This window comes from Haemaphysalis longicornis, unplaced genomic scaffold, assembly GCF_048455015.1.
Source record: "Haemaphysalis longicornis isolate Haplotype H1 unplaced genomic scaffold, Haemaphysalis longicornis Haplotype H1 scaffold_10, whole genome shotgun sequence".
Lineage (NCBI taxonomy): Eukaryota > Metazoa > Arthropoda > Arachnida > Ixodida > Ixodidae > Haemaphysalis > Haemaphysalis longicornis.
Window position 1 is genome coordinate 68276103 of NW_027526204.1, and position 23505 is coordinate 68299607.

A 23505-nucleotide genomic window follows, 5' to 3' on the forward strand; every position below is an offset into this window, starting at 1 on the left:
GTGTACACAGTGTTGCGCATGCGCGAGGAGCATTGGATTGGATTGGATTAAATTTAATTGTATTGGAATTGCATGGGATTAGAATTTTATATACTGTACACACGCGTTTTCACTCATTTACGTGGGCGAGTCGGCAATGCCGCGGGTGATTTACGGTAAGAACGATCCCCAGTGTCCCCACTCGTCATGATTCACTTCGTCGAAATGCGTGAACTTCTTTCCCCTTTCACGGAGTGATGTCACACTGATGTTCATTTGCTGCGCACCGCTCCGTGTGCTGTTCCGTCGGATCGATAAAATAGATCAGATTGAAGAACGTTCCACTCGTCGCAGGCCGCTCATATTTCAGCCAAAGTATTCTGTTAAATAAAAGAAGCGAACTGTATAATGATATTAGCACCAAAAATTGGTGCCACTACCCCTTTAAGGTTAACAGGTTAACTCTTTATTGTTAAGGTTAAGGGTAACATGTGAAGGTTAAGAACATGTTAAAATAAGGCTAACGTGTTAAGGTTAATATGTTAACCCTTATATTTAAGGTTAAGATTAAGTTTAAGGCTAACATGTTAAGGTTAACATATTAAGGTTTAGAAGGTTAACATGTTAAGGTTAACATGTTAACCCTTAACTTAAGGTTAGGGCTAGGGATATGTCAACATGGCAAAGTTAAAAATGCTAACACGTTAGGTTCAACACGTTAACTTTGAACTTTAGTGTTCAGGTTATGGCAAACATGTTAAGGTTAGCATGTTAACGTGTGAAGATAAACAAGGCTAACATGTTAAGGTTACAAAGACAGGAACAACGCACATTTTGACGAAGTACGGTAAGAAATACACACCACAAGCGCTTTTGTTAAGTTTAACATGTTAACCCTTCACCTTAAGGTTAAGGCTAGGGCTAACATGTTAAGGTTTGCAAAATTTTAACCCTTAACTTTAAGGTTAAGGTTAAGGCTAAAAATTACGCCCACCTCCCCTCGCGGGAACCCTGGTGTGATGCAACGCATCTCATGGGGGTTCCATTGGCGTTTTCCATCGTATTGATTACGCTTATAGCAGGGATTCTCACGTGAAGGGGAGGTGGGCGGACGACCGTCGACTGAGACTGGTGGAGCGCGGCATGCCGCTTTATAATCACAGCGCCCGATGGAGAGGAGAGCGCGGAAAGAGAGAGTACTGCACATGCGCAGCGCCGCCCACCGGCGCCTAGCAACGGAGTGAGAGCGCGCTGCGCCAACCCGCAGCTGTTTGGGAGAGAGCGTTCGCTATCGGAGAGAGGAGAGGAGGACAGGCGCAGCTGTGCGGACAGCGCCGGACAGACGCAGGATGGACAGAGGGGCGAGCATGAGATGCGTTGTATCTAATATGTTAAGCTTAACATGTTAAGGTTAACAAGGCTCACCGACAGAGAAGAGCTGAGGGCCAGCCCAATGGTGCTGCCGGAGTCCTGGCCGTCGTCCAGGGGCATGCAGGCGACGAGCACTAGCGCGGCTAGCACCACGACGAGTCCGCAAGCTCCGGACACGAAGCGCGTGAAGCGAAAGCACATGGTGAAGGCGGTGAAGGCGCGAATGCTCAGGTTCGAGATGCGCTCGTAGTGGCGTTGGAATCGGGCCACAGCGCCCAGGCAGCGCACGGTGCTCAGCGAGTCGCGCGTCTCGGTCACGTGCTGCAGCAGACGAGCCAGCTGTCGGCTCTCCAGGTAGCGAGTCGCGTTCGAGGCCTGAATTCCCCACTTCTGCGAGGGGCAGAGGTGCGAGACAGTGACTCTGAAACCACTTTAAACTTTGAATAACTCAATAGATCCTTGGGAACTAAAACTTAACTTCACTTCCTACGGGACCCTGAACTGGAAAACCTCTAAATTGTAAACAGTGCATCATCACCACTATCATCATCATCAGCAGCAGAAGCAGCCTTCTTATGTCCACTGCAGGACGAAGGCCTCTCTCACTGACCTCTAACCGCTCCAGTCCTGCTCTACTCCAGTCCACAGTTTATTCCGTATCCACAACCCATGCCCAGTCTATGCGAATATGCTCCGGAAGTAACCATCATCCAGGATACCTAAGGGGCCCCATTAGGAAGGTTCAACCATGCTAGGAAGGCTCCTAGGGACACAAGCAGCACTTCCTCACCAGAGAAGGATCTGGCCACCCTGGTGTAGTAGTTGGCCGCCACCTCCCATGATCAAAGAGTGCAAGTGCCTCAAAATATGTGCACGCTCGCGCTGTGGTGTTTACATCGTTCTATTTCTCTGTGTGGTGTTCTTCCCTTTATTTGCGCCGTTTTGTTTGTATATTGATTCAGCGTCTACCTTTACGATCTCTTTTTGCCGGTCCAAAGTAGGTTTCCAGCATTTCCTTGCATCACATTTTCGACGTTTCTTGTTTGCCTTCTCACTGCCGTCCCCGCAATGTCCAACATTCGCCCCACATCACTGTAGCCATACCCATCTCGCGTAGCACGCCCTGCGGCCAGCAGAGCTGACCTTACCAGTTCACTATTAAGAGCCCCCCCCCTCTCTCTCTCTCTCTCTGTCTCTCTCTCTCTCAAGTGAATACAAACAAGAGGCAGGGAATGTTGGAGATAAGCTAGGTATTCAAGAAACTAAAGTTATACAATATTCACAGGCTGGACTGATGATGCATGGCTCTCTACACGATGAGCATGGGCCATCGTCGAAGGGATACTTCTTCGGTACATATCGTTGCCTTCCGACGACGAAAAGGGCGATTCAGGACCCGAGAACACACGTTGGAGTGCTAACCGACGCGAGCTAATAATGATGGCGCACGATCACGCACGATGAAAACCACCGTGGTATCACAATCTCTTTCGATACGCGCTGCCTGCAGATCGTCCTCTTTCAGAGCCCACAAGAACAGCCAAACGAAAGGTCCGCTGCAATAGGACTCACTGCCCTCCTCGTCTCCCTTCTCCAGAACAATCTGTGCCTCTTAAAGGGGCCACTAAGGCAAAATAAAACCTTGTTCTATTTGAACTAACCGCCCTTCGGCAACTTACTCAGCCCTGTTACAGTCACGAAATACGTTTTCTAAAAACGCAAAAAGTATTTAAAAAGTGTTAAACTTCGAGCCACAGTGACGTCGTGTGGGAGGAAACTAAAACATAGCTAGCACTGTGCTAATTGAACGTCAGCATTCAGTAATGCGATCAAACGTAACTCTAGGCCCCACTAATACGATCGTCCAGTCATCTTAGTATGGTTAGCGCCAATTGCACAAGCAAAATTATGTGACGTCATAAATCAGTCGCTGCAGAAAATGGCTGAAAAGCCGCCACTGCTTCATACGTTTTTTTAATTATTATATATGTTTTTTTTGAAGTTTGCGATAAAATTGGTAGTACAGTACAGAAGCGCCAACTACGGGGGGGCAGTGGGGCTCGTGCCCCCTCCGGACGGCTTTACGGGGGGGCAGAGCCCCCTCCGGCCCCGGCTGAGGATTTTTTTAAGGGCTTGGCTCGGCTCTGCGCCCGTCAACATCGGACTGTTGGCCGTCCTGTCTGCCAACTATTGTTTACAATAGGGGTTGGGATCTTGAAAGACATTTCCGTCCCCCCGATGGGCAGGGGGAAACGCAGGGCCGTGTCGCTTTTCTTCACGGTGAGTTAAGGCACATTCCCACTGGCGATGCGCCTCGTCGCGCGACTAAAAGCGACGTCGCAAAGCGACGAGCCGGCCGTCGCTTTTCGGCGTTTTGCGACGGCGGAGCCGATCGCTCCCGGTCCGAATTCCCTCGTCGCGCGACGGCCCCGCAAAACCGGTAAGCCAATCATGGCCGCGGAGTAGGCTGACGTAGCCGGAAACGAAACGTTTCTTTACATCCGGTATGCAAACGCTGCGGGCGGGCGAGGACGAGCCGCCGCCGCCACCGCCGCTGGCTCGCTCGGCTGGCTCGGCCAGGCGGCCAGGCGCTTGGCCCGCTATCGCTGTACCCGCCGGGTCGGGCCGGCAAGCAACTTCCCGTGTGCATCGGTTCTTTGGTCAGTGGCTTCAGCGTGCGCGTGCACTAATCAACGAATAGCGTGGAACTCATCAGTGTGGAGAAGCGTGTATGGATTGTAAATAGAGCTAGGTGGACAGCGAGACGGTAGGTTGACTTGCAGCCTCTTCGTCTATCGGCGACTGGTAAACACGCGTAGAGTTCGGAGGCGTCAGAACGTTGCGCATGTGAAAAGAAGCGACATTTGTGGGCCGTGATGCGGGTGTTGTGGCGTGAAAGCAAGCGTGTGCATTTCTTCGTGCAATAATATGTTGAAAAGAGCCTTCGTGAGTTTGTTATTTTCTGCTCCTCCCGCAACCCGCAAATGCTTTCGGCATTGCTCCAGGTTAGTAGCATGTGTTTTAGTTTGATTTCTACCTGCTTTTGTCGCGTATTCTTTGACTTCGAATGGTTGACGCACCAACGAGGTCGTATGTACAAGTCGGGAAGCAGCTGCGCTGAACGCAGTCGCATCATCGCTCATCGCAAGTGCGAACACCACCTCAACGCCTCATCGCGCGACGCGGGCCGTCGCGCGACGAGACAAATCGCCAGTGGGAATGTGCCTTTAGACGTGCTCAGTGTGCAGATTGTTGACAACAATGTAGCCCTGCGCTTGGCTATGTGGCTAGGAGGGTGGCCCTTCTAGCCACCATAGCTTGGCTTCAGCAGCACGCCAGCAAAGCGACATTTTGTCGGGAGCATAGGTCAGCGAACTCACTCGTAAGTACACTCATTTGTACTCATTCGTACTCAAACTCACGAGTGAGTACGATGATGAGTGAGTACACACCCATATTAAAAAAGTGAGTATGATGACGATTGAGTACAGGGGTAAGTCCACTACTCGTGAGTACAGAACTCATGCTTGCACTCGTGAGTACAGCAGTGCAAACAAGTTCTATCACAAACTCAAGTCTGGACGCACGTGTACGAGTTTGAGACATTCAGCGGTGGCGCGCGCTGTGCTGCTTAACTCTCAAGGATGGTAAAATCAGGCAACGAAAACTGCACCTCCCTCCTTTCCCTGTCCTTGTTTGGTGCTGTTAGCGCTTTTCGGCGGTCGCTCGCTAAGGGGTCGCGGTGAAAAGGGAAAAACGAGGGGTTTAAGTCCCGGTTGGAAGCGCGGCCACAGTTGCTCTGTTTCTACGGCCCCTGTTGATTGGAGCAGTTATTTTTGTTTACAAATGCGCGGCCTGGAACCGCGTAGCTGCTTCGTTCCGCTTGCTTCATTCAAATTGTTTTAGGGGAAGCTGTGGGGGCTGCTCACAATGCATGCACTACGCGCACCGAAGTCGCTCTTTTCCGGTCTTAAGCAGTTTCCATTGATGCATGTCATGCTCTGGAGTCGTTTCATGAGCGGAACCGCTCATTTAAACAGTCGCTGTTAGTTTACGTGATTCGCGTCAAATTGACTGCATGGTTTGTGTCAACCACATGGTTTTATTAGGCTCCAGTTTTGAAACTTTTTGCTCAGGTTTAGTAGGACTATGTCCTCGTGGTGTCCATTTACAAGTGAGCATATAGCCCCACCATGCAGGTTGTGGGTTGTTAATCGGACATCATAATGCCCAGTCGAACGCGTGTGACGCCTTGTTTCGCTCCGCATATTTTGTCGAACAGCGCTGGCATCTTGATGCTGGAGGAGTGTTTTGCTTTCGAATGGCAACCCGATGCGCTGCTTCTCATTTATGATGAAGCTGACGACGACGGTGAATTTCGGTGGTTGTCCTTCCCCTACCTTCATCTGCTGTTTACTGGCGGGGCGACCACTCCTCGCTAGCAACTTGTGCCGAGTTTAAGGTCGCTCTGTGGGAGGCCTCGTGAAAGGGCCGTTTTATATGATGAACGCCAACGCCAGACGTTGGGTTTTTGCCTTTAGCTCGCGTCTTGGAACGTCTCGTAAAAGATGTTGCTTGCCCATAACGACGCCACCGCATGTTTTCATCGATAGCTCTTAGCTTCATCAGCGCTTCTCGAACCAAGAGCTGCAGATTTCTACTGTGAAACCAACGCACCAACACGGGAATACAGTGACGTCAGTGCAAGCTATCACGCCTCCGAAAAGCCTGTCTGCAAACTTTGTTTTCGAGGTCACAAAGCACGCCAGAGCAGTTAGACAGGGCTGTAACGGCTGCCAAGCACCGGCAGCAACTGGGTGCACTGCGGCCGTCGACTGCGAGCGATACCCGCTTCAAGCCTCCAAAACACATACACATACACTGTTGGGACTGGGCCATCCCAGCTCAGTCACTACTGTTGCGACGTTGCCCTGCCCAGTCCGTTATCGACGCGGCGCAGACCATAGCGACGAAGTAGCCTAGCTGACGGTTATTTGAAGCAGCATTTATATACAATATATACAAAGGTAGCAAGAGTGTTACATGGCTAAGACAAGCGCGATAGCACTTTTCAACTCAGGGCCTTCGATGAGATGCCGCCGCTCCACCGCTGCTTCCGGGCTGGTTTTATACCCCCATGGTTCCGTTGCAGCCGCGTGCAGTTCCAATGCGTCCAGTCGGAGCTATCACTGGCCGCAATATGAATCTGGCGAATGGAGGCGAAGCGATTGCGTCAGCCGAGCCGCCACGACCGCGAAAGGGAAGGCGACTCTGCGGCGGCGTCTCCATGCGCTACTTGCTGCGCGTCTACGGGAATTAGTTCGTCCCAGGCATGATTTGGTCCAGCCGTCGCGATGGGAAAGGAAAAGCAGACTCGGCGGCGCCTTTCCCGCCAAGTCGCGGCACGGGACGCGGGCGGTTTGACCTAGGCGCGAATCAACCCCGCCATCGGCACGTCGCCAGGTGGAGCGAATTTGTGACGGGCGCTTTGGCACAACACACACACGGATACAAAAATGAGTGGTCAAAGTCAGACCCGTTTCGGGGGCTCTTAACGGAAATGAACATAGCATCACGTAGCGCCCCTGTCTTGTCCCTTTCTCGTGTCCCTTTCTTTTTACCCCCGAACTGTCCATTAAAAGAAAAACAAATCGACTCGTTTTTTTTTTGTGCTGATGGTTCAGTCATGCAATATTTTTGAATAAATGTGACCAGTAAAACACGCATTCAAAGAAATTTCTACTCGATGCGTCAAACCGCTGAAGTTCACGGTTCATAGATTTGCGGGACGTCTTATTTAGGGACACCTCGTAGTTAGCCGACACAATCTAAAAGGTCCTCACTGCTGCAGGTGCCCCTTATCATGATGATGATGATGATGATTAGTGGTAGCCTCTTTGTATCGGGGTGATGACGTGTCATCTCACAGGGACCCCCCCTTCCCTCCCGCCGTTTCCTCCCCCCCTCCCTTCGCCGCTTCGAGGCGCACTCCAGGTCTGCCCCCCCCGGAAAAATAAGAAGTCTACGCCACTGGTACAGTAGACTCTCGATAAACGAAAGTTCAAGGGAACGAAAAAATTAGTTCCTTTTAACAGGAGCTCCGTTTACTAAGATCGATGTGTGAATGGGCAAATTTGTGAGCGTGCAGACTCTAAATAAAATTTCATGAAACTGTAAGCACTAGAAGGTGAATGTAGCCGATATTTTTACAGAAAGCAAGAAAACTACAAGAGGTTTAGGAACATCATTTATAAAGGTGATTCGAGAACAATGAGTCGCTGTACACTACAAAATGCATAAATTATGTTTGTTTGAGTCCTTGAAACTGCATCTTCGCGAAGGCTAGAGGCCTCAACATTGCGTGTGCTTACGAGCCACCAAATTATGAAGACTGCAACGCGGTAATGAAGCGCGAATAGCACCACGATGGCATGAACAAGGCGGCAGGAGCTGAGCTCTGTAACCTCGGTGTCTTGAATCGAGACCGAACGACTGGAACAACAACTGCGATGTTGCATTCGTTGCGCTAACACGGCTGACCACTAACGAGACGAGGCTTACGAGGCCAACGGAGGCTAAAAAAAACATGGGGAGGAAAAAAAATAACGAAACAGCAGGAACCGAAAAAAGCTAATTCACATGCCAATGGGTTTCGCAAGAAGTTCCATTTCTGGTTCCGTTTGCACGGTGACCAGGAAATTTTAGTTCCGATTACCGAGAGTTCATTTACGGTATCTGAATACAAAACCAACCAACGTACGGGCTACGGCTCCGTTTAAGGAGCAATTCCATTTAAGGATTTCCGTTTCTCGAGATATCGAGATTCTACTGTATTGTTATCAGAACAACGACGTATGTTCAAGAAAGACGTCAAAGAAGATTGAAAAAATCTAAGACGAAGAGGCGCAGAGGCAACTTCCGTTGTCGTTCTTCAGTTGTCTGCGAGTATAGTAGGAAGGACCTAAACGTGCAAACGTGCGACCATCTTTTCCCCCGTCCAACCCCTTTCCCTATTCGGCCATAGCGCAATCGTTGCGAAATAAATTCATTCCTTCATTACTTACGCATTGCGTTGCGACTAAAGCCCGTTCTACATGGAGCGAATTTCGCCTGCGAATCCGCTGGAACGAACATTCGCACTTGCGATGTTCGCAATGCCTGGAATTGTCGTCTACATGGGGCCTGCGAAGGCCGCGATTTTCGCATTTCAGATGCGCCTTGTTTGCAGACTGAATTAAGTTTGCCACCAGCAAAGGTTGTTGTGATTTTAACAAGGGTGGTTTTATTTTACTTTCTTGGCAAGTTGTTTCTGCCTGGTTTGCGGTAAACATAAGTTTATTTGCGGTTTTATATAAGAATCGCCAATTCTTTATCAATATACGCACACACAGCAGAGAAGACAAACGTTTTGGTGTGCCCGCGCTTTTGTCGCGCTCAGACAAGCAACGCCATCTGGTTTCCAAGCGTGCAAGTGGTGCCGAGCTGTGCTCCTATTGGCCGCAGGTCCGGGTCCTCTACGCCGCACACGCCGCACGAGCGGCGTTTGCTCGACCGCTTCAAATGTTTGGCACTTCGCCGCAGCAACGAAAAAAAGTGGTTTTGCCGCACGAGCGGCGCCGCATCAGCGAATTCGCAGGCGAAATCGCTCCATGTAGTACGGGCTTAAGACGTACCGTTGCGCAGACGACGACCGCGGCGGCCAGCGCGCCGATGACGATGACCGGCGGCGTCTGCGTGCCCACGACGGCGAGTTTTGCGAGCGTGATGAGCGCGTTCTGTAGGCACTGCTTGGTGCCGAGGAAGAGGCGCGTGTCCACGGCGTCCATGTCCACCGAGAAGCGAGTCAAGATGCGGCCCCGCGGGGTCTCGTCGAAGAAGGACACCGGGCTGCCCATCACGTGCTCCAGCATGCCCCGGTGCATGCGGCCGGACACCCGTAGCGCGCTCCCCGCCAGCAGGAGACCGCCCACGGTGCGGAACGCCACTGCGGCCGGTGGGACGGAAACTTTTAAAGACGATAGTCTTTCTTGGGCTACTTAAACGCAGAAATTTTGGTCTGTCTGTCTGTCTGTCTGTCGGCTTTTATTTTATTCTATAGCCCTTTACCTTTGTCTGTCAGTCTGTCGGTCTCTCCGTCTGTCTGTCTGTGACTCGATTCAGCCACCCGGCCAAAGTAAAACAATGCTTGCGCAATAGTCTTCTATAGTCACAGCTAAATCTACCCGTCTAAGTCTGGTGTAATGTTCATACTTGTCAACACTGTTGAAGAAGAACAAGACATTACGCGAATATAAGACAACAAATTAATACAGAAGTGATATTTGCAGTGTTCCTTTATAAAAAAAATTATGCATGCTTGACTTTTACGAAATTAAATAATTTATCAACTGCAGAAAAAAAATTCAATCCGCCGTCGCCTGCTGCCGCCCGCGCCACTATAGCTCTTGGTGCCATTTTAAGAAATCAACTGGCAACAGTTACGAAAGGCTCCACTAGATAGGTTCCACGTTCTGCTTGCAACGCACGTGGAGTAGGGAAACGCAGTTCTATAAACGTTGAAGTAGGGCGCCTCGATTCACGCGCGTCTTCACCGTACGGCAGCGTTGCCATCGAAACAGCCGGTTTGGAGCAGTGGAACGCGGGAAATTTAAAATGATTTAAGCAAACCTTTGGCGTCTTTACCTTGGGAGGAGCGTGACGCAAGATAAACAATATGAGAGGTGAGCGGGAAAGCGAAGGGAGGCATTTACTTGGCAAAATTTGATAAAGACTATCGTCTTTTGACGACATTTGCAACGAAAGGAGCAGATACGGGGCCAATTGTTTAAGTGCAGAGCACTCTGGGCGCTCACCTTGTCGTCCTAGCTCGCTCGCTGGACCCCAGTATATAGAACACCAAGGCGGCGTCCCGGGGTAACGCCGTTGTTCGCGGCGTACCCCAGAGGCTTCGAAAGCCAAGCGGTTTATATAGTCATGAACGTTCTAAACGGGCCGCTGGCGCTTGTCCTACATCTCCTTGTTGTTTAGCGCAAAGAAAACTACAGGTACATTTGACGAAAAATATACGTAATTAGCCGGCAGCGGCCGCGTTCCTTTAATAAGGGCGCCCGTTGGGTTGGTTTTTACGATAGTAAACGCAAAATGTGGGAGTGCAACACCGACACGCGCGGGGAGAAAAGCACAGAGAGAACAGAATTCCCGCCGGCGCAGTTTCAGGCAGTGTGCGCACGAGCACAGCGAAGGCGGGAAATTTGAACTGCATGGGGTGGTAGCAGAAAGCGGATAACGGCGGTACAGCCCATTATGGCGAATCACTGCTCTGCACTTCCGAAAGCTTTTACATTGACTGGAACGCCTTTAATTTTTTTATCTAAACAGAACTCTCTACGTCGCTTTAATCATTAACAATGGAGCGATAAATCCTTGTGCCTTTCCTTGTGTCATCCTGTTGGCGGGGAGTAAAGCGCTCTTGTCTTTACTAACGTGTAGATCTGGCTGACAGCAGGAGACCGCCCACGGTGCGGAACGCCGCTGCGGCCGTTAAGGCGGGAAATTTGATTTGATTTTAAAGCCTTTGATGTTAACAGCATTACCAACCGGGCTGTAGTCATTCATAACGGAGAAAGAAATCGTAATGCCATTTCTTGGGCCGTCCTCTTCGCGGGGCTGAGTATCAAGTGCGCTTGTCTTTCCCAACGGGTGGAACCTTGACCCCGCTATGTATATATTGAAGTGAATTCCCACAAAGCAGAGTGCATGGTACGTAATGCTTGCACCTCGTGGGAAGGTGCGTCCAAAGGAAGCTGAACGAGAACTCAGAGCCGCGCATCGGCATACGTGCAACAATGAGATAACCAAAGTACAAGGAGCAGAGCTGGTGCACCTAAGCCCGCAGTCATGGTGCCACACACACAGGCGAAGGTGTGTGTGTGTGACCCCTTCTATTGCCATTACGGACGGGTTTGCAAGACACTTCTCTTTCCATGTTCTCTACTTGCCTCCACAATTTAGGCTTCGAGCAAAGCAGGCAGCACAATAAATGTCTACATTTCGGTGAGTGCACAAGAGACGCCGACACCATTACGTACCGTCCGAGAGGCAGACGCCGACCAGACCACCGATCCAGTTCGAGGAGTCTCCGCCTTTTCCCATGGCATCCGTCCACCGCTTTATGTAAAGCTGCTGTAACGCCACAGCGCCCGCACTCGCCACGAAGCACAGCAGCGACACAGGGCCGTAGGCTCCGGCCAAGCGGCCGATGGCTCGCGTCACTTCCAGCGAGCTCTGCAAAGCCCGCGCAAGTCACGGGACCTTTACCATGCCGCAGCAGCACCCACTGAAGAAGGCACCGTGCATGGGCCCAGTTTTGAAAAAATATCGGAGGCTTTGTTCGAGTTTTAGTGGTGCAGCACTCCTTTCCGTCATTAGAAAGTCGTGGAAGAGAAAAATACAGGGGATGCTTAGAGATTTCTAAAAAGGCGAAGGCGAACGTCCAGAACGACCTTCTTACGGTCTACTGAATTGAACTTCATGTTAAACTTCGCAGCCATGTCCCACTTGATTATCCTTCACGGCATCCCCCCAAACTCGTTCCGCTCGCTTGCAATCGCCGGGAGCCTCCTGTTGACCTGATGTCGAACTTTCTGTCACTCGCCACCTCAGCCAGACCCCTGGGTGGCAACATTCGTGGTTCTTCGCGCTCGCTGGCCATAGCCAGGGGCCTCTTTTTCGCCCTCGTCGGTACCTTCACGTTTCTAGGCAGCTCGTATTGCACGCACGACAGTAGCCTGCCCTTGTTTGCGCTGCCGTTTTTATTTCCCCTCGTGCACCGCCCTTTCACAGAACACTCCTCTGACGCTCTTTCTACAATGATGGCTGACGCTTCCGGTTGGCACTCTTTCCTGGCGCGTGATACCCAAATCACGCTGCCGGGCTTGGGCTACTTCAACTTTTGTGGACCGCCTACTTTTTTGCCTCACAAAGTACGTGCTTGAAACAGAGATTTCGCCTCAAAAACATGTCGTGAAAAAAGCACATCATCATCACCAGCCTATCTACGCCTGCTGCAGCGCAAAGGCCTCTCCCACTAATCTGCAATTACTCCGGTCCTGTGCCAACTGCGACCAATTTATCCCCACAACCTTTTCTCATCTGCCCATCTAACTTTCTGCCGCCCCCTGCAACGCCTGCCTTCTCTAGAGATCTACTCTGTTACCCTTAATGACCAACGGTTATCTTACCTTCGCATTACATGCCCTGCCCACGTTCAGTTCTTCTTATTCTTCTTAATTTCTACTAATACGTCCTTAGCACGCGTTTGTTCCCTGATTTACTCCGCTCTCTTCTCGTCTTTTAACGTTACACCTATCATCTTCCGTTCCATTGCTCGCTGAGCCGTCCTGTTAAAGGCAACGAGTTCTATAGCACGTGTCTCAGAAAATAAAACACAAAGAAAAGAAGGGCGCGCTGGTAGGCAACGACTGGGCATGCGCAGAACCACTGGGGAAAGCGGATATGCCCGCAGCGGCCGCAGCGGTAGCAGATCCGCTTCACCGGCTCCCTGCCGACGAAGTACTGGACTATCTCAGCGCAGAAAAATGCGCGAAGCAATTGCCTGCAGTAAACCTTAATACACCACGCCGCAGTGCTGTTAACTCAGCGATACTCATTCACATACAATGCGCTGTCATTGCGACATTGTATGAACTGCTTAGACGCCTCCCCTTTTTTATGCATGTAGTTCGGTGCTGCAGGGATCCAATGCTGCAACTATGACTCACACTGCTCAACATGTATTTGATACGTGTGACTGCGCATGCCGAACTGAGTGCGAAAGTCAGCAGTCACACCAACATCTGTAGATCCGTTTTGCTACAAACGCAACATGTTAAAATACTATGAAAGTTTGCTTCTTTGTATTGTATATATGCATGCATGCATGTATGTATGGATGTATGTATGCATACATGTACGTATGTGTTATGTATGTGTGCGCGTATGTATGGTATTTATAAATGTATGTATGTATCTATGTATGTATGCATGCATGCATGCATGCATGCATGCATCTCTGTATGTATGCATGCACGTATGTATGTATGTATGTATGTATGTATGTATGTATGTATGTATGTATGTATGTATGTATGTATGTATGTATGTATGTATGTATGTATGTATGTATGTATGTATGGATGGATAGATGAATGGATAGATGGATGCATGTATCTGTGCACGTATGTATGTATGTGTGCGTATATTTATAAATGTATGTATGTTTGTATGCATGTATGTATTTAAGCATGCATGCATGTATACATGTATCTATATATGTATGTAGGTATGTATGCATGTATGTATGTATGCATGTATGTATATATGTATGTATGTATGTATGTATGTATGAATGCATGGATGGATGGATGCAAATATGGATGTGTGCATATATGTATGTATGTATGTATGTATGCATCAATACACAATTCACACCGGATTAAAAAAAAATCCGCGTATTGATGGAATTGCACAAAGGGGCTTGGGGTGCGGCCTGACCCCGGCGACCATTGCCGGTAATGCACTCCCTCACCAGAGCAGGATTGGCCACCCTGGTGCAGTAACGGCCACAACCTCCCATGAATACGCCAATTAACCCTCGGCCCTCAGTCCCCAGCGGCTGCGAAGCGACTGACCACGGCGGCGGTCAGACCTGTGACGCAGCAGAGGGTGCTAAGAATCCCTGGATCCGGACAGGCCGCCAATGGAATCTGAACCTGGCAACGTTTAACGCGCGAACCTTATCTAGCGAAGCAAGTCTCGAGGTGTTGTTCGAGGAATTAGAGGGCATTAAATGGGATGTAATAGGGCTTAGCGAGGTTAGGAGGGCAGGCGAAGCCTTTACGGAGCTGAAAAATGGACACGTCCTATGTTACCGTGGTCTAGAGGACAGAAGAGAACTGGGAGTAAGATTTCTAGTCAATAAAAGCATAGCTGGCAACATAGACGAATACTATAGCATTAACGAAAGGGCAGCAGGTCTTGTAATTCGGCTCAATAAGAGGTACAAGCTCAAGGTGGTGCAGGGATACGCGCCCACATCCAGCTACGACGACCAAGTAGTAGAACGCTTCTATGAAGATGTGGAATCGGCAATGGCTAAAGTAAAAACACAGTATACCGTAGTTATGGGGGACTTCAATGCTAAAGTAGGCAAGAATCAGGCTGGAGACAAGGCAGTTGGGAACTATGGTCTGGGCTGTAGAAATAGCAGGGGGGACCTACTAGTTGAGTTTGCAGAACGGAATAACCTACGCATAATGAATACCTTCTTCTGTAAACGGGAGAGTCGGAAGTGGACCTGGAGGAGCCCGAATGGGGAGCTCAAAAATGAAATAGACTTCATAATATGCGATAAACCTGGCGTCGTGCAGGATGTGGAAGTGCTCGGAAGGGTAAGGTGTAGTGACCACCGTATGGTAAGATCTCGAATTAGGCTAGATTTGAGGAGGGACCGCAACAAGCTAGTACGAAAGAAGCCGATAAATGAGCTAACAGTAAGACGTAAAGTAGAAGAATTCAGGATCGCGCTGCAGAACCGATATTCCGCCCTTAACGAGGAAGCCGAGCCTACCACACAGGAAGCCAGCGACAACCTTACACGCATTATCACGGAGTGTGCAGTAGAAGTCGGGGGCACTATGGCTAGACAGGATACTGGTAAACTTTCACAGGAGACGAAAGATCTAATCAGAAAACGGCAAACCATGAGAATCTCCACCGCAGCTGACAGAACAGAACTAGCCGAGCTCTCGAAGTTAATCAATAAGCCTAAGACAGCTGACATACGGAAGTATAATATGGAGAGGATCGAATACGCTGTAAAGAACGGAGGTAGCCTGCAAGCAGTGAAGAGACGTCTTGGCGTGGGAAATAATCAGATGTATGCACTTAAGGATAAGCAAGGCAATGTCATCACAGATAGGGATAAAATAGTCACAGTGGCCGAGGAGTTCTATAGGGATCTGTACAGTAGCCGGGACATACAGGATAATGCCGAACGAGACAGTAGTTCAGAGGAAATAGACATCCCACCAGTAACGACCGAAGAAGTAAGGAAGGCTTTGAAAGAAATGAAAGGGGGCAAAGCACCTGGTGAGGATCAGATAACAGCAGACCTCTTGAAGGATGGCGGAGAAAATGTACTTGAAAAACTGGCAAACCTGTATACGCAATGCCTAATGACCGCAATGGTACCGGAATCTTGGAAGAACGCGAACATCATCCTAATCCATAAGAAAGGCGACATGAAGGACTTGAAAAATTACAGGCCAATCAGCTTACTGTCAGTCGTCTACAAGGTATTTACCAAGGTAATCGCTAACCGAATCTCTGCAACCTTAGATTTCAGTCAAACTAAAGAACAAGCAGGGTTCCGTAAAGGTTATTCAACAATGGACCATATTCACACGATCAATCAGGTGATAGAGAAGTGCGCTGAGTATACTGAACCCCTATATATAGCCTCCATAGATTATGAGAAAGCATTTGATTCGGTCGAAACCCTATCAGTCATTCAGGCATTACGGAACCAGGGGGTAGATGAGCATTATGTAAGAATACTAGAGGATATCTACAATGGGTCTACAGCTACCATCATCCTCCATAGGGAGAGCAGTAAAATACCTATAAGGAAGGGTGTCAGACAAGGAGATACAATCTCTCCAATGTTATTCACAGCATGCTTACAAGAAGTATTGAGAACGTTGGATTGGGAGCAGGTGGGAGTAAGGGTTAATGGAGAATACCTCAGTAACCTCAGATTTGCTGATGACGTTGCCTTGCTAAGTAACTCGGGGGACGAATTGCAAAGCATGCTTTCCGCACTGGGCGAACAGATTGAGATAGGTGGCGAGGCAGTGGAAGTGGTAAGCGAATATATCTACTTAGGCTAAGTTGTGACCCCAGATCCCAACCATGAGGCAGAAATAATTAGAAGGATCAGAATGGGGTGGGGTGCATATGGCAGACATTCTCAGATAATGAACAGCAGCCTACCATTGTCGCTGAAGAAGAAAGTGTATGACAGCTGCATCCTACCGGTACTCACCTACGGGGCAGAAACTTGGAGGCTCACTAAGAGGGTTCAACTTAAATTGAGAACGACTCAGCGGGCAATGGAGCGGAAAATGATAGGTGTAACATTAAAGGAGCCATGAAGAGAAAACAAAAGTTTGTTTTATTCGAAAAATTAGGTGTTTCATAGTACCCCAAGCGCTTTCCCGGAAGCAAATGGTGCTTTATTCACTGAGAAATAAGACAATTTAAGTCAAAATTTTAAATCTCCCGCTAAAATTGCACATTTCGTCACGTGAACAATGGCGTCATACGACCTGGTCCATGATACAGATACTTAGCATGTCGACTCCATATAGCACCCACACGTGGGAGTCGACCGAGACGGCGGCCATTTTAAAAATACTAGTAAAACCTAGTGCACCCGCAGCCCTAGTCATGGAATCGCCTGATCCGGAGAACAAAACTTTCGCCGAGGAGCTCGGGCTTGCATTTAACTACCTCACACCACTTGAACGCTCAATGCTTCTAAGTGCACGAGCGGCAAGAGTTGTGGGATACGTGGTGGACGGGAAAGCGACCATTCCGCGATAGCCACAACAGACGAACGCCCAGCCGTCGGCACCGCTGCCTCGTCAGCCCCGTCGCGACGGACGAATACAGACTGGTACGTATGTGCCGTATTTTCAATTTCAGTAGCAGTATCGCTTATGCCAGTTGGCCGGTGTCGTGTATGGAAAGCCGTTCGCTCGAGCTCTCTGCTCCGACCAGAAAGATTCGAGCGTCAATGCGCGGTGTGTACGCCAATTTTTTTCCCCAAGGTCAGAGCGCTTTGAAAGGCAATTTGACGAAGTCGGCGACGAGCGCCAGAATGTCCGGGTCCCTGCCGTAACCACTTCATCGGAAATGAAGCGAGCACACTCGTACTTCCTTTAGCTCTCTTTCTCCTCCGTTTGCAAAGTTCACAAAACGTAGCCACTTGCTTCGCCGAGGTTCGTCGTTGGGCAGCACATGAAAGGAGATCTCACCGGCGGGGATGTCGCACTCCCTCGACGATTTGCCCGTACTACATGGGCATTTCAAAACACAGCAACGAAATTTCATTGTAAAGTACTCGAACAAACTGAAGTTTTCAGTGGTTGTAAACTGTTAACGAGCTCGTAACGACAGCAGCAAGCCAACACGACCTCCATACCGAAACCTGTGCGACGAGTGGCACTATCTCGTTGCTGCTCTGTGTTCCTTACTCCCCTTGTTTCTATTTTTACCTTTGCTGGTTGGCGATATGACGGCCAACCTCCTGTGAAGGGATTACGATACCAAGCAAGGCCGCGGCTTTGCGTGCTGGGACGGTTCGTTGGTCCCGAAGAGCCTTGAACCCGAAAATTCATCTGCGCGACGGTGGCGACGGCGAGATGTCGAGTTCGGCTTGGCGGTAGTTTCGTACGCATTGGCATACACGCTTGCGTGTTCGTTCGGAACTTTAACCGTTTACTCCACCGTTCTTTGTCATAAAAAGAATGTGCAGTATGTTTCACGGGCATTTAGCTCGCTATGCAAACTGTAAGCCCTGCCTAACATGCGTTTGCTTTTGCCGGCCTCCGCCAATCGCAGAGCATTCCCAAGTGACATCATAGGTTCTGTTGCGGAAAATGAGCTGGTGGGTCACATGGTCATTTCCTTTTTTCCTAATTATGTAGCTTATTTGAGCGAAGTTTGCGTTATAAGTGGTGTCGTTATGGTTCTAACGAGGCAATCTTTCGAATGAGCCAAACTTGTGTTTTCTCTTCATGGCTCCTTTAAGGGACAAGAAGAGAGCAGAGTGGGTCAGGGAGCAAACTGGTGTTAAAGACATATTAGTAGAAATTAAGAAGAAGAAATGGACGTGGGCAGGGCATGTAATGCGAAGGCAAGATAACCGCTGGTCATTAAGGGTAACAGAGTGGATCCCTAGAGAAGGCAAGCGTTGCAGGGGGCGGCAGAAAGTTAGATGGGCAGATGAGATCAAGAAGTTTGCGGGGATAAATTGGTCACAGTTGGCACAGGACCGAGGTAATTGGAGAATAATGGTAGAGGCCTTTGCCCTGCAGTGGGCGTAGATAGGCTGGTGATGATGATGATGATACGTATGTATGTTCACTTTAAAAAAAAGGTTGTGGCATTTACTAACGGGGAAATAACAATTACTTGTCCCGGTATACACTAGGTGCTTTGTACCCGGAGGTAGTATTCTCGGAGCAGCGCAAAGGGACGAGGACGAGGCGTAGACGGGACACAGCGCAGCGCAGGGGTAGACGGGACACAGGACACAGCGCACATGGGACACTGCGCTGTGTCCCGTCTACGCCTCGTCTTCGTCCCTTTGCGCTGTTCCGAGAATGCTATACCAACACGCCCAAGCTTATACCTTAGTTGGAGGTAGGAAATGCAGGACTAGTCAGGATTACTAACTAAAGCAGGCAGCTAGCACCACTATCTCCACTAATGAAGCCATGGCGATAACAGCGTTCCCAGCTATAGGGGTTTACTAACTGGTCATGCATAACGTAATCATAAGCACGACATTAATCTAGTGTATACTAAGTCCGCCAGCCAGTTAATCTCCTAACCATGCAGTTGCTAGTGGCAGAGCCTAGTTACAGTACCGCGGGTTAGTAAGGTTCGTAAGGAATTAGTAAATACGGCCATTACTACCGTTTACGACCTTTTTTTAAAAGTGTATGTATGAATGTGTGCCTGATAAATGTATGTATGGATGGATAGATGGATGGATTGATGTATGTATGTATGTATGTATGTATGTATGTATGTATGTATGTATGTATGTATGTATGTATGTATGTATGTATGTATGTATGTATGTATGTATGTATGTATGTATGTGTGCCTGATGGATGCATGTATATACGTAAGTATATATGTATGGATGGATGGATGAATGGTTGGATGGATGCATGTATGTATTATGTGTGTATGTATGCATATATGCATGCATGTATGTATATACGTATGTATGCATGCATGTATGTACGTATGCGTCTCGTAAAACCCGAAGAAACGATCGAAAGATGCTGGGGCTCGGATGATGCGATCGCTTTGAAGGAATCGGACGCAGGGAGACGTGTTACTTCAGTGCCACCAAGAAAAAGTAACGTTGGTGAAACTCAGTAGCGCGGTAAGAATTTTCGCATACGAACAGACAACTCTCAAAATTTACATAAATATTGATGAATTTAACCGCATCCTTAGCTGTGTCAGCTGACGGTAATTCTGTTGAATACTAAACAGGCTTAGGCCTATCTAGCATCCAAGTTTGTAGCCTTCTTAAGCTGCATACGGTACCTTTGAAGACAACACCGCTTCGTCAACAGTAAGCCTGCCTCTGGCTTCATCTTGATCCGAAATGTCCGCAGCGTCCCTGTGGTCAAAAAAAACAGCAATATTATTTATTATTCCGTGAAGATTCATGCCCATTAAATGTTCACACAGTTGCTAGAGCACTCCACCATCCCCATGCCTAAAGGTAAACACGTGTTGACGCAAAATGTGTGCTCTGTGTAGCTTTTTGTGCCTGTGAAATTCTTGGCATTTGCCAGTAAACCAGCGTTTACTCCAATTTAACTTCAGCACACCATTCCAAGCACAAGCTAAAAAAAGCTAAAATTCTTTTGTACACGACATCCAATCTAAATGTCCTTCCTTTTGAAATAAAAAAGAATATCACCGAGTTGACTATGTCTATCTTTGAGTGAGTTCGCCATTTGATTGCTACAAGAGGTCTCAAAAATTTACAAAAAATACACGGCAAACGGGTTGGTTAATCTGGGGAAGAAGAGGAATATACTTTTATTAATGTGAAAGCTTTCTTAGTTGGACGGATGGCGTCCTGTCCAAAAAGTAATAAATTTTACTATAGACTGGTTGGTCGACCGAAAAGCTTGGTTGTCTGGACACGCGATGCGTGCGTGAAACCTGCTTTCTATGGTGTCAAAATGGTTACCTAAAAATCTCTGTCAAGGAGCGGTTCTACATAAGACAGTTCCCGTATCGCTAATGAAGACGGGGTACAATTGTATACCCACATCTCATAAACCGCGTATCGGTATACATATGGATCGCTCGCAGCTGTGTATACGTAGTGCGCGAAAAATCTTCGCATGGTACCGTTCCTCGCTTCTGATTTGAGTCGTTGAATGTTCGACGATCGATCGGTCGCATTGTTAACGGAGGTGGGACGCGCTTTTAGCGAAGGTTTGTACGCACGTTCGATACAGTTTTCGGGTTAGAAAGCTTTCGCGCTTCCCTCAACGTTCTTTACAAAGGGATGGTTAAGCTTTCGTGACAGCACTGCACGCGGTGGGCGGAGTCCTTACTCCAGGACCCTGGTTGATCTTGCTGCTGTCATCACCAGATGCACCAGCAGCAACTTGTCGGGGTTCCACATATGAAAGGCCGAAAAAGTTTGAAAATTTGCACCTTCGGGAGTATTTGAGTACGTGTTATTAAGGTGCGTAACGCTACTGAAGTAACAGTACAATCAATTTTGTCTAAACTCTCGTGGGATGCCCACCAAATATTCCCTCTGAACCCAGAAATAATTCGTACTTTAGCATTGCAAAACATTGTATATCATGCCTTTAAACAGATGAAACGTACGAGTTAGTCGATATGTTAGCTGTTTTTCGTACTGTGACAAAATGTGCACCTCGGTTCCTAGTGTACCGTACCTTCGTCAGTTGCTCGTGTGGATAGTATGGGCCAATTTGATGCATCGCAGAATCTGTAATTGTCAACCTGGGGAACGGGCTAACTAGCTTAAATTTTCGACAAAGTTACATTGTGGAAAACATTTACGGGACTATCAGATGCAGATGCGTTCTAGGTGCGCTAGAATGCCTCATTTTTTTCATTTCCGTCAATAAATGGGGCGAAATGTATCCACTTAAAGTGTGCTTCAGACCGTTTTATTTCCGCGTCATGGTGACACCTCTCTTACATGGGATGGCTAATCGTTCTGGAGGCATTCTTAATAAAGCTACTTCGCTCGCTCGCTCGCACCTATCGTCAAGCTCTTCCCCTACTGGTGTGTCTACCCTACTTTCTTTCTTACCGTTGCTGAAGACGAAGGCCGTGCAAATACATGCACACAATACCCGCGCTCATAGAAACACACCAGTCCTCCGCCATGCACCTCCACTGCGTAGGCGCGGCGGCTGCTCACGTCACGCACCCTTTTAAATGGAGAGCATTTTAGTAACTCACGATGTCACCCGCGTTGGCGTCCGTAGTCCGCGTCCGCATCGCTCCCCCTACACTATATAAATACTTGCCGGCGCCAGGTTTCGATCCTACGACTCTGCGGGCGGAGCGCAAGGTGCACGGCACTCTACCAACTGAGCCACAAAGCCGACACAGAACGGAAGGTTACGAACGTGCCTTATATCCTTGACTCATTCAACCGTCGGCCAGAGGTGCGCCCTCTCCCCCGCGTCCTCCTCGCCTTCTCTCCGCTCGCAACGCCCTCTCTCGCCGCGTTCGGTTCGGGCGCACAACAGGTGGGGACGTGCGCAACACCCTCTCTCGCCGCGTTAGGTTCGCGCGCAAGAAAAGGTGGGGAGCTCGCATCGCGCTCTCTCGCCGCGGTCGGTTCGCGCTTAAACCAGATATGTCGTTCGCGCGCGCTGCGGTCGCTAACATCTGTGGCGTGGTCGTGACGTCAGCATCACGCGTTCACGTGGTGGCGATTTCGGCGCTATATAACACTCTCTCGCGAGGGGCATTGGATTGGATTCGATTGGATTGGCTTGGATTGGCTTGGATTTGGATTGGATTGGATTAAAGTGGATTGTGTTGGATTGTGTTGCGTCATAGCCGCGCCACGTTGCGTCATAGCCGCTCCACGTTGCGTCATAGCCGCGGCAGGGCGTTCACGGCACGTTTCACCATCGACTTCATCGACAATGTCTACGCTGGAAGACAACAATTACAACAAAAACAACCAATACGTAATCCATACGACTTGTAGGCGCGCCCCCCCGCAGAAATGCTCTGCATTTGATCGTGCCCCTCGCGAGGGGGATGTTTCTTTGTACTGGTTCGCACTTATGTGCGGGCCGTGCTTCCGAGCGAGTGATGCGCATCCATTCTGTAGTGCAACTGTGAATAACGGCACTACCGCTGATAGCCGATTGCGCTACTCCTGAAAAAACAATCGCTCACGGTGAGAAGTATAAAAAGGGGAGTCGGCGTTGGGGAGGCAGAGCAGCCAAGTTCAGCTCAGTTCACCGGCTTCACTGGAATGAGAACTTTTTTCTTTCCCCGTATTCTATCGTTCGTTTTCCCCTTAGCACTTGCGCTATAGCATCGCTAGTGAGTTGCGTGGAGACTACCACAGACGGGTATGCACCCTAACCCCGCACTGTACAGTCACTACTAGGTGCGTCCGCCCCAAGTTCCCCGTCCTCAATGTCCCCAAGTTCCCCGTTATTCGTGCGCAGTGACTACAGAGAGCTACACGAGAGGACACTACGTGCAAACACGAGTACAGCGACCTAGACGAGAGGGCGCTACGCGCAAACACGAGATCACATTCAAAACACGCAAGCCGTCGTTTCATTTCATTTCGGGCCAATAAATCACACCATCTCCACGCCGTGAAAATGCCGAAGGTGTGAAGCACTGGGACACGACTTGTCTTGCGTGTGGCGTTTGTGATTTACAGTGCAGTTGCTGCACCCTAAATCATTTAGTAAATTTTGAGTGCATTATCGTGCACGGACGACAACACTCATCCGCACAATGCACACAACTTGCGTCCCAATGCTTCGCAGCCTCGGCATCGTTCGCGGCGTGGAGATGGTGTGATTTATTATCCATAACTGAACAGCGAAAGGTGTAAAAACTGCACATGAAGGGCTGACCTGAAACACATGCTCTGGGCCGGCCCTGATATCATCCCCACAGATAAATAAAGAATGATAACTACACCGGAGCAGCGGAAGACAATACTGCTCAGCGAGGACTCCGAGTCTCAGCCTTGGGCTGTCCGGATGGCCGAGGCCACCGCCAAGAAGCAGGGGCTCCTGG

General features: G+C 49.1%; 1 protein-coding gene across 4 annotated transcripts in view; it reads right to left on the reverse strand.

Annotated features, from left to right (window-relative positions):
• LOC144158675 (multidrug resistance protein mrp-7-like) overlaps nucleotides 1-23505 on the reverse strand; it is a 149822-nt gene that overhangs the window by 19136 nt on the left and 107181 nt on the right. For 3 of the 4 annotated variants that reach the window (XM_077689709.1, XM_077689707.1, XM_077689708.1), the window contains exons 18-21: nucleotides 19762-19837; nucleotides 11439-11634; nucleotides 9024-9334; nucleotides 1405-1740 (exon numbers count right to left, since the gene is read on the reverse strand). In XM_077689709.1, coding sequence (XP_077545835.1) covers nucleotides 1405-1740; nucleotides 9024-9334; nucleotides 11439-11634; nucleotides 19762-19837 — 919 coding nt within the window. The remainder of the gene's footprint in view (nucleotides 1-1404; nucleotides 1741-9023; nucleotides 9335-11438; nucleotides 11635-19761; nucleotides 19838-23505) is intronic. The other variant, XM_077689710.1, reaches the window with a different exon arrangement.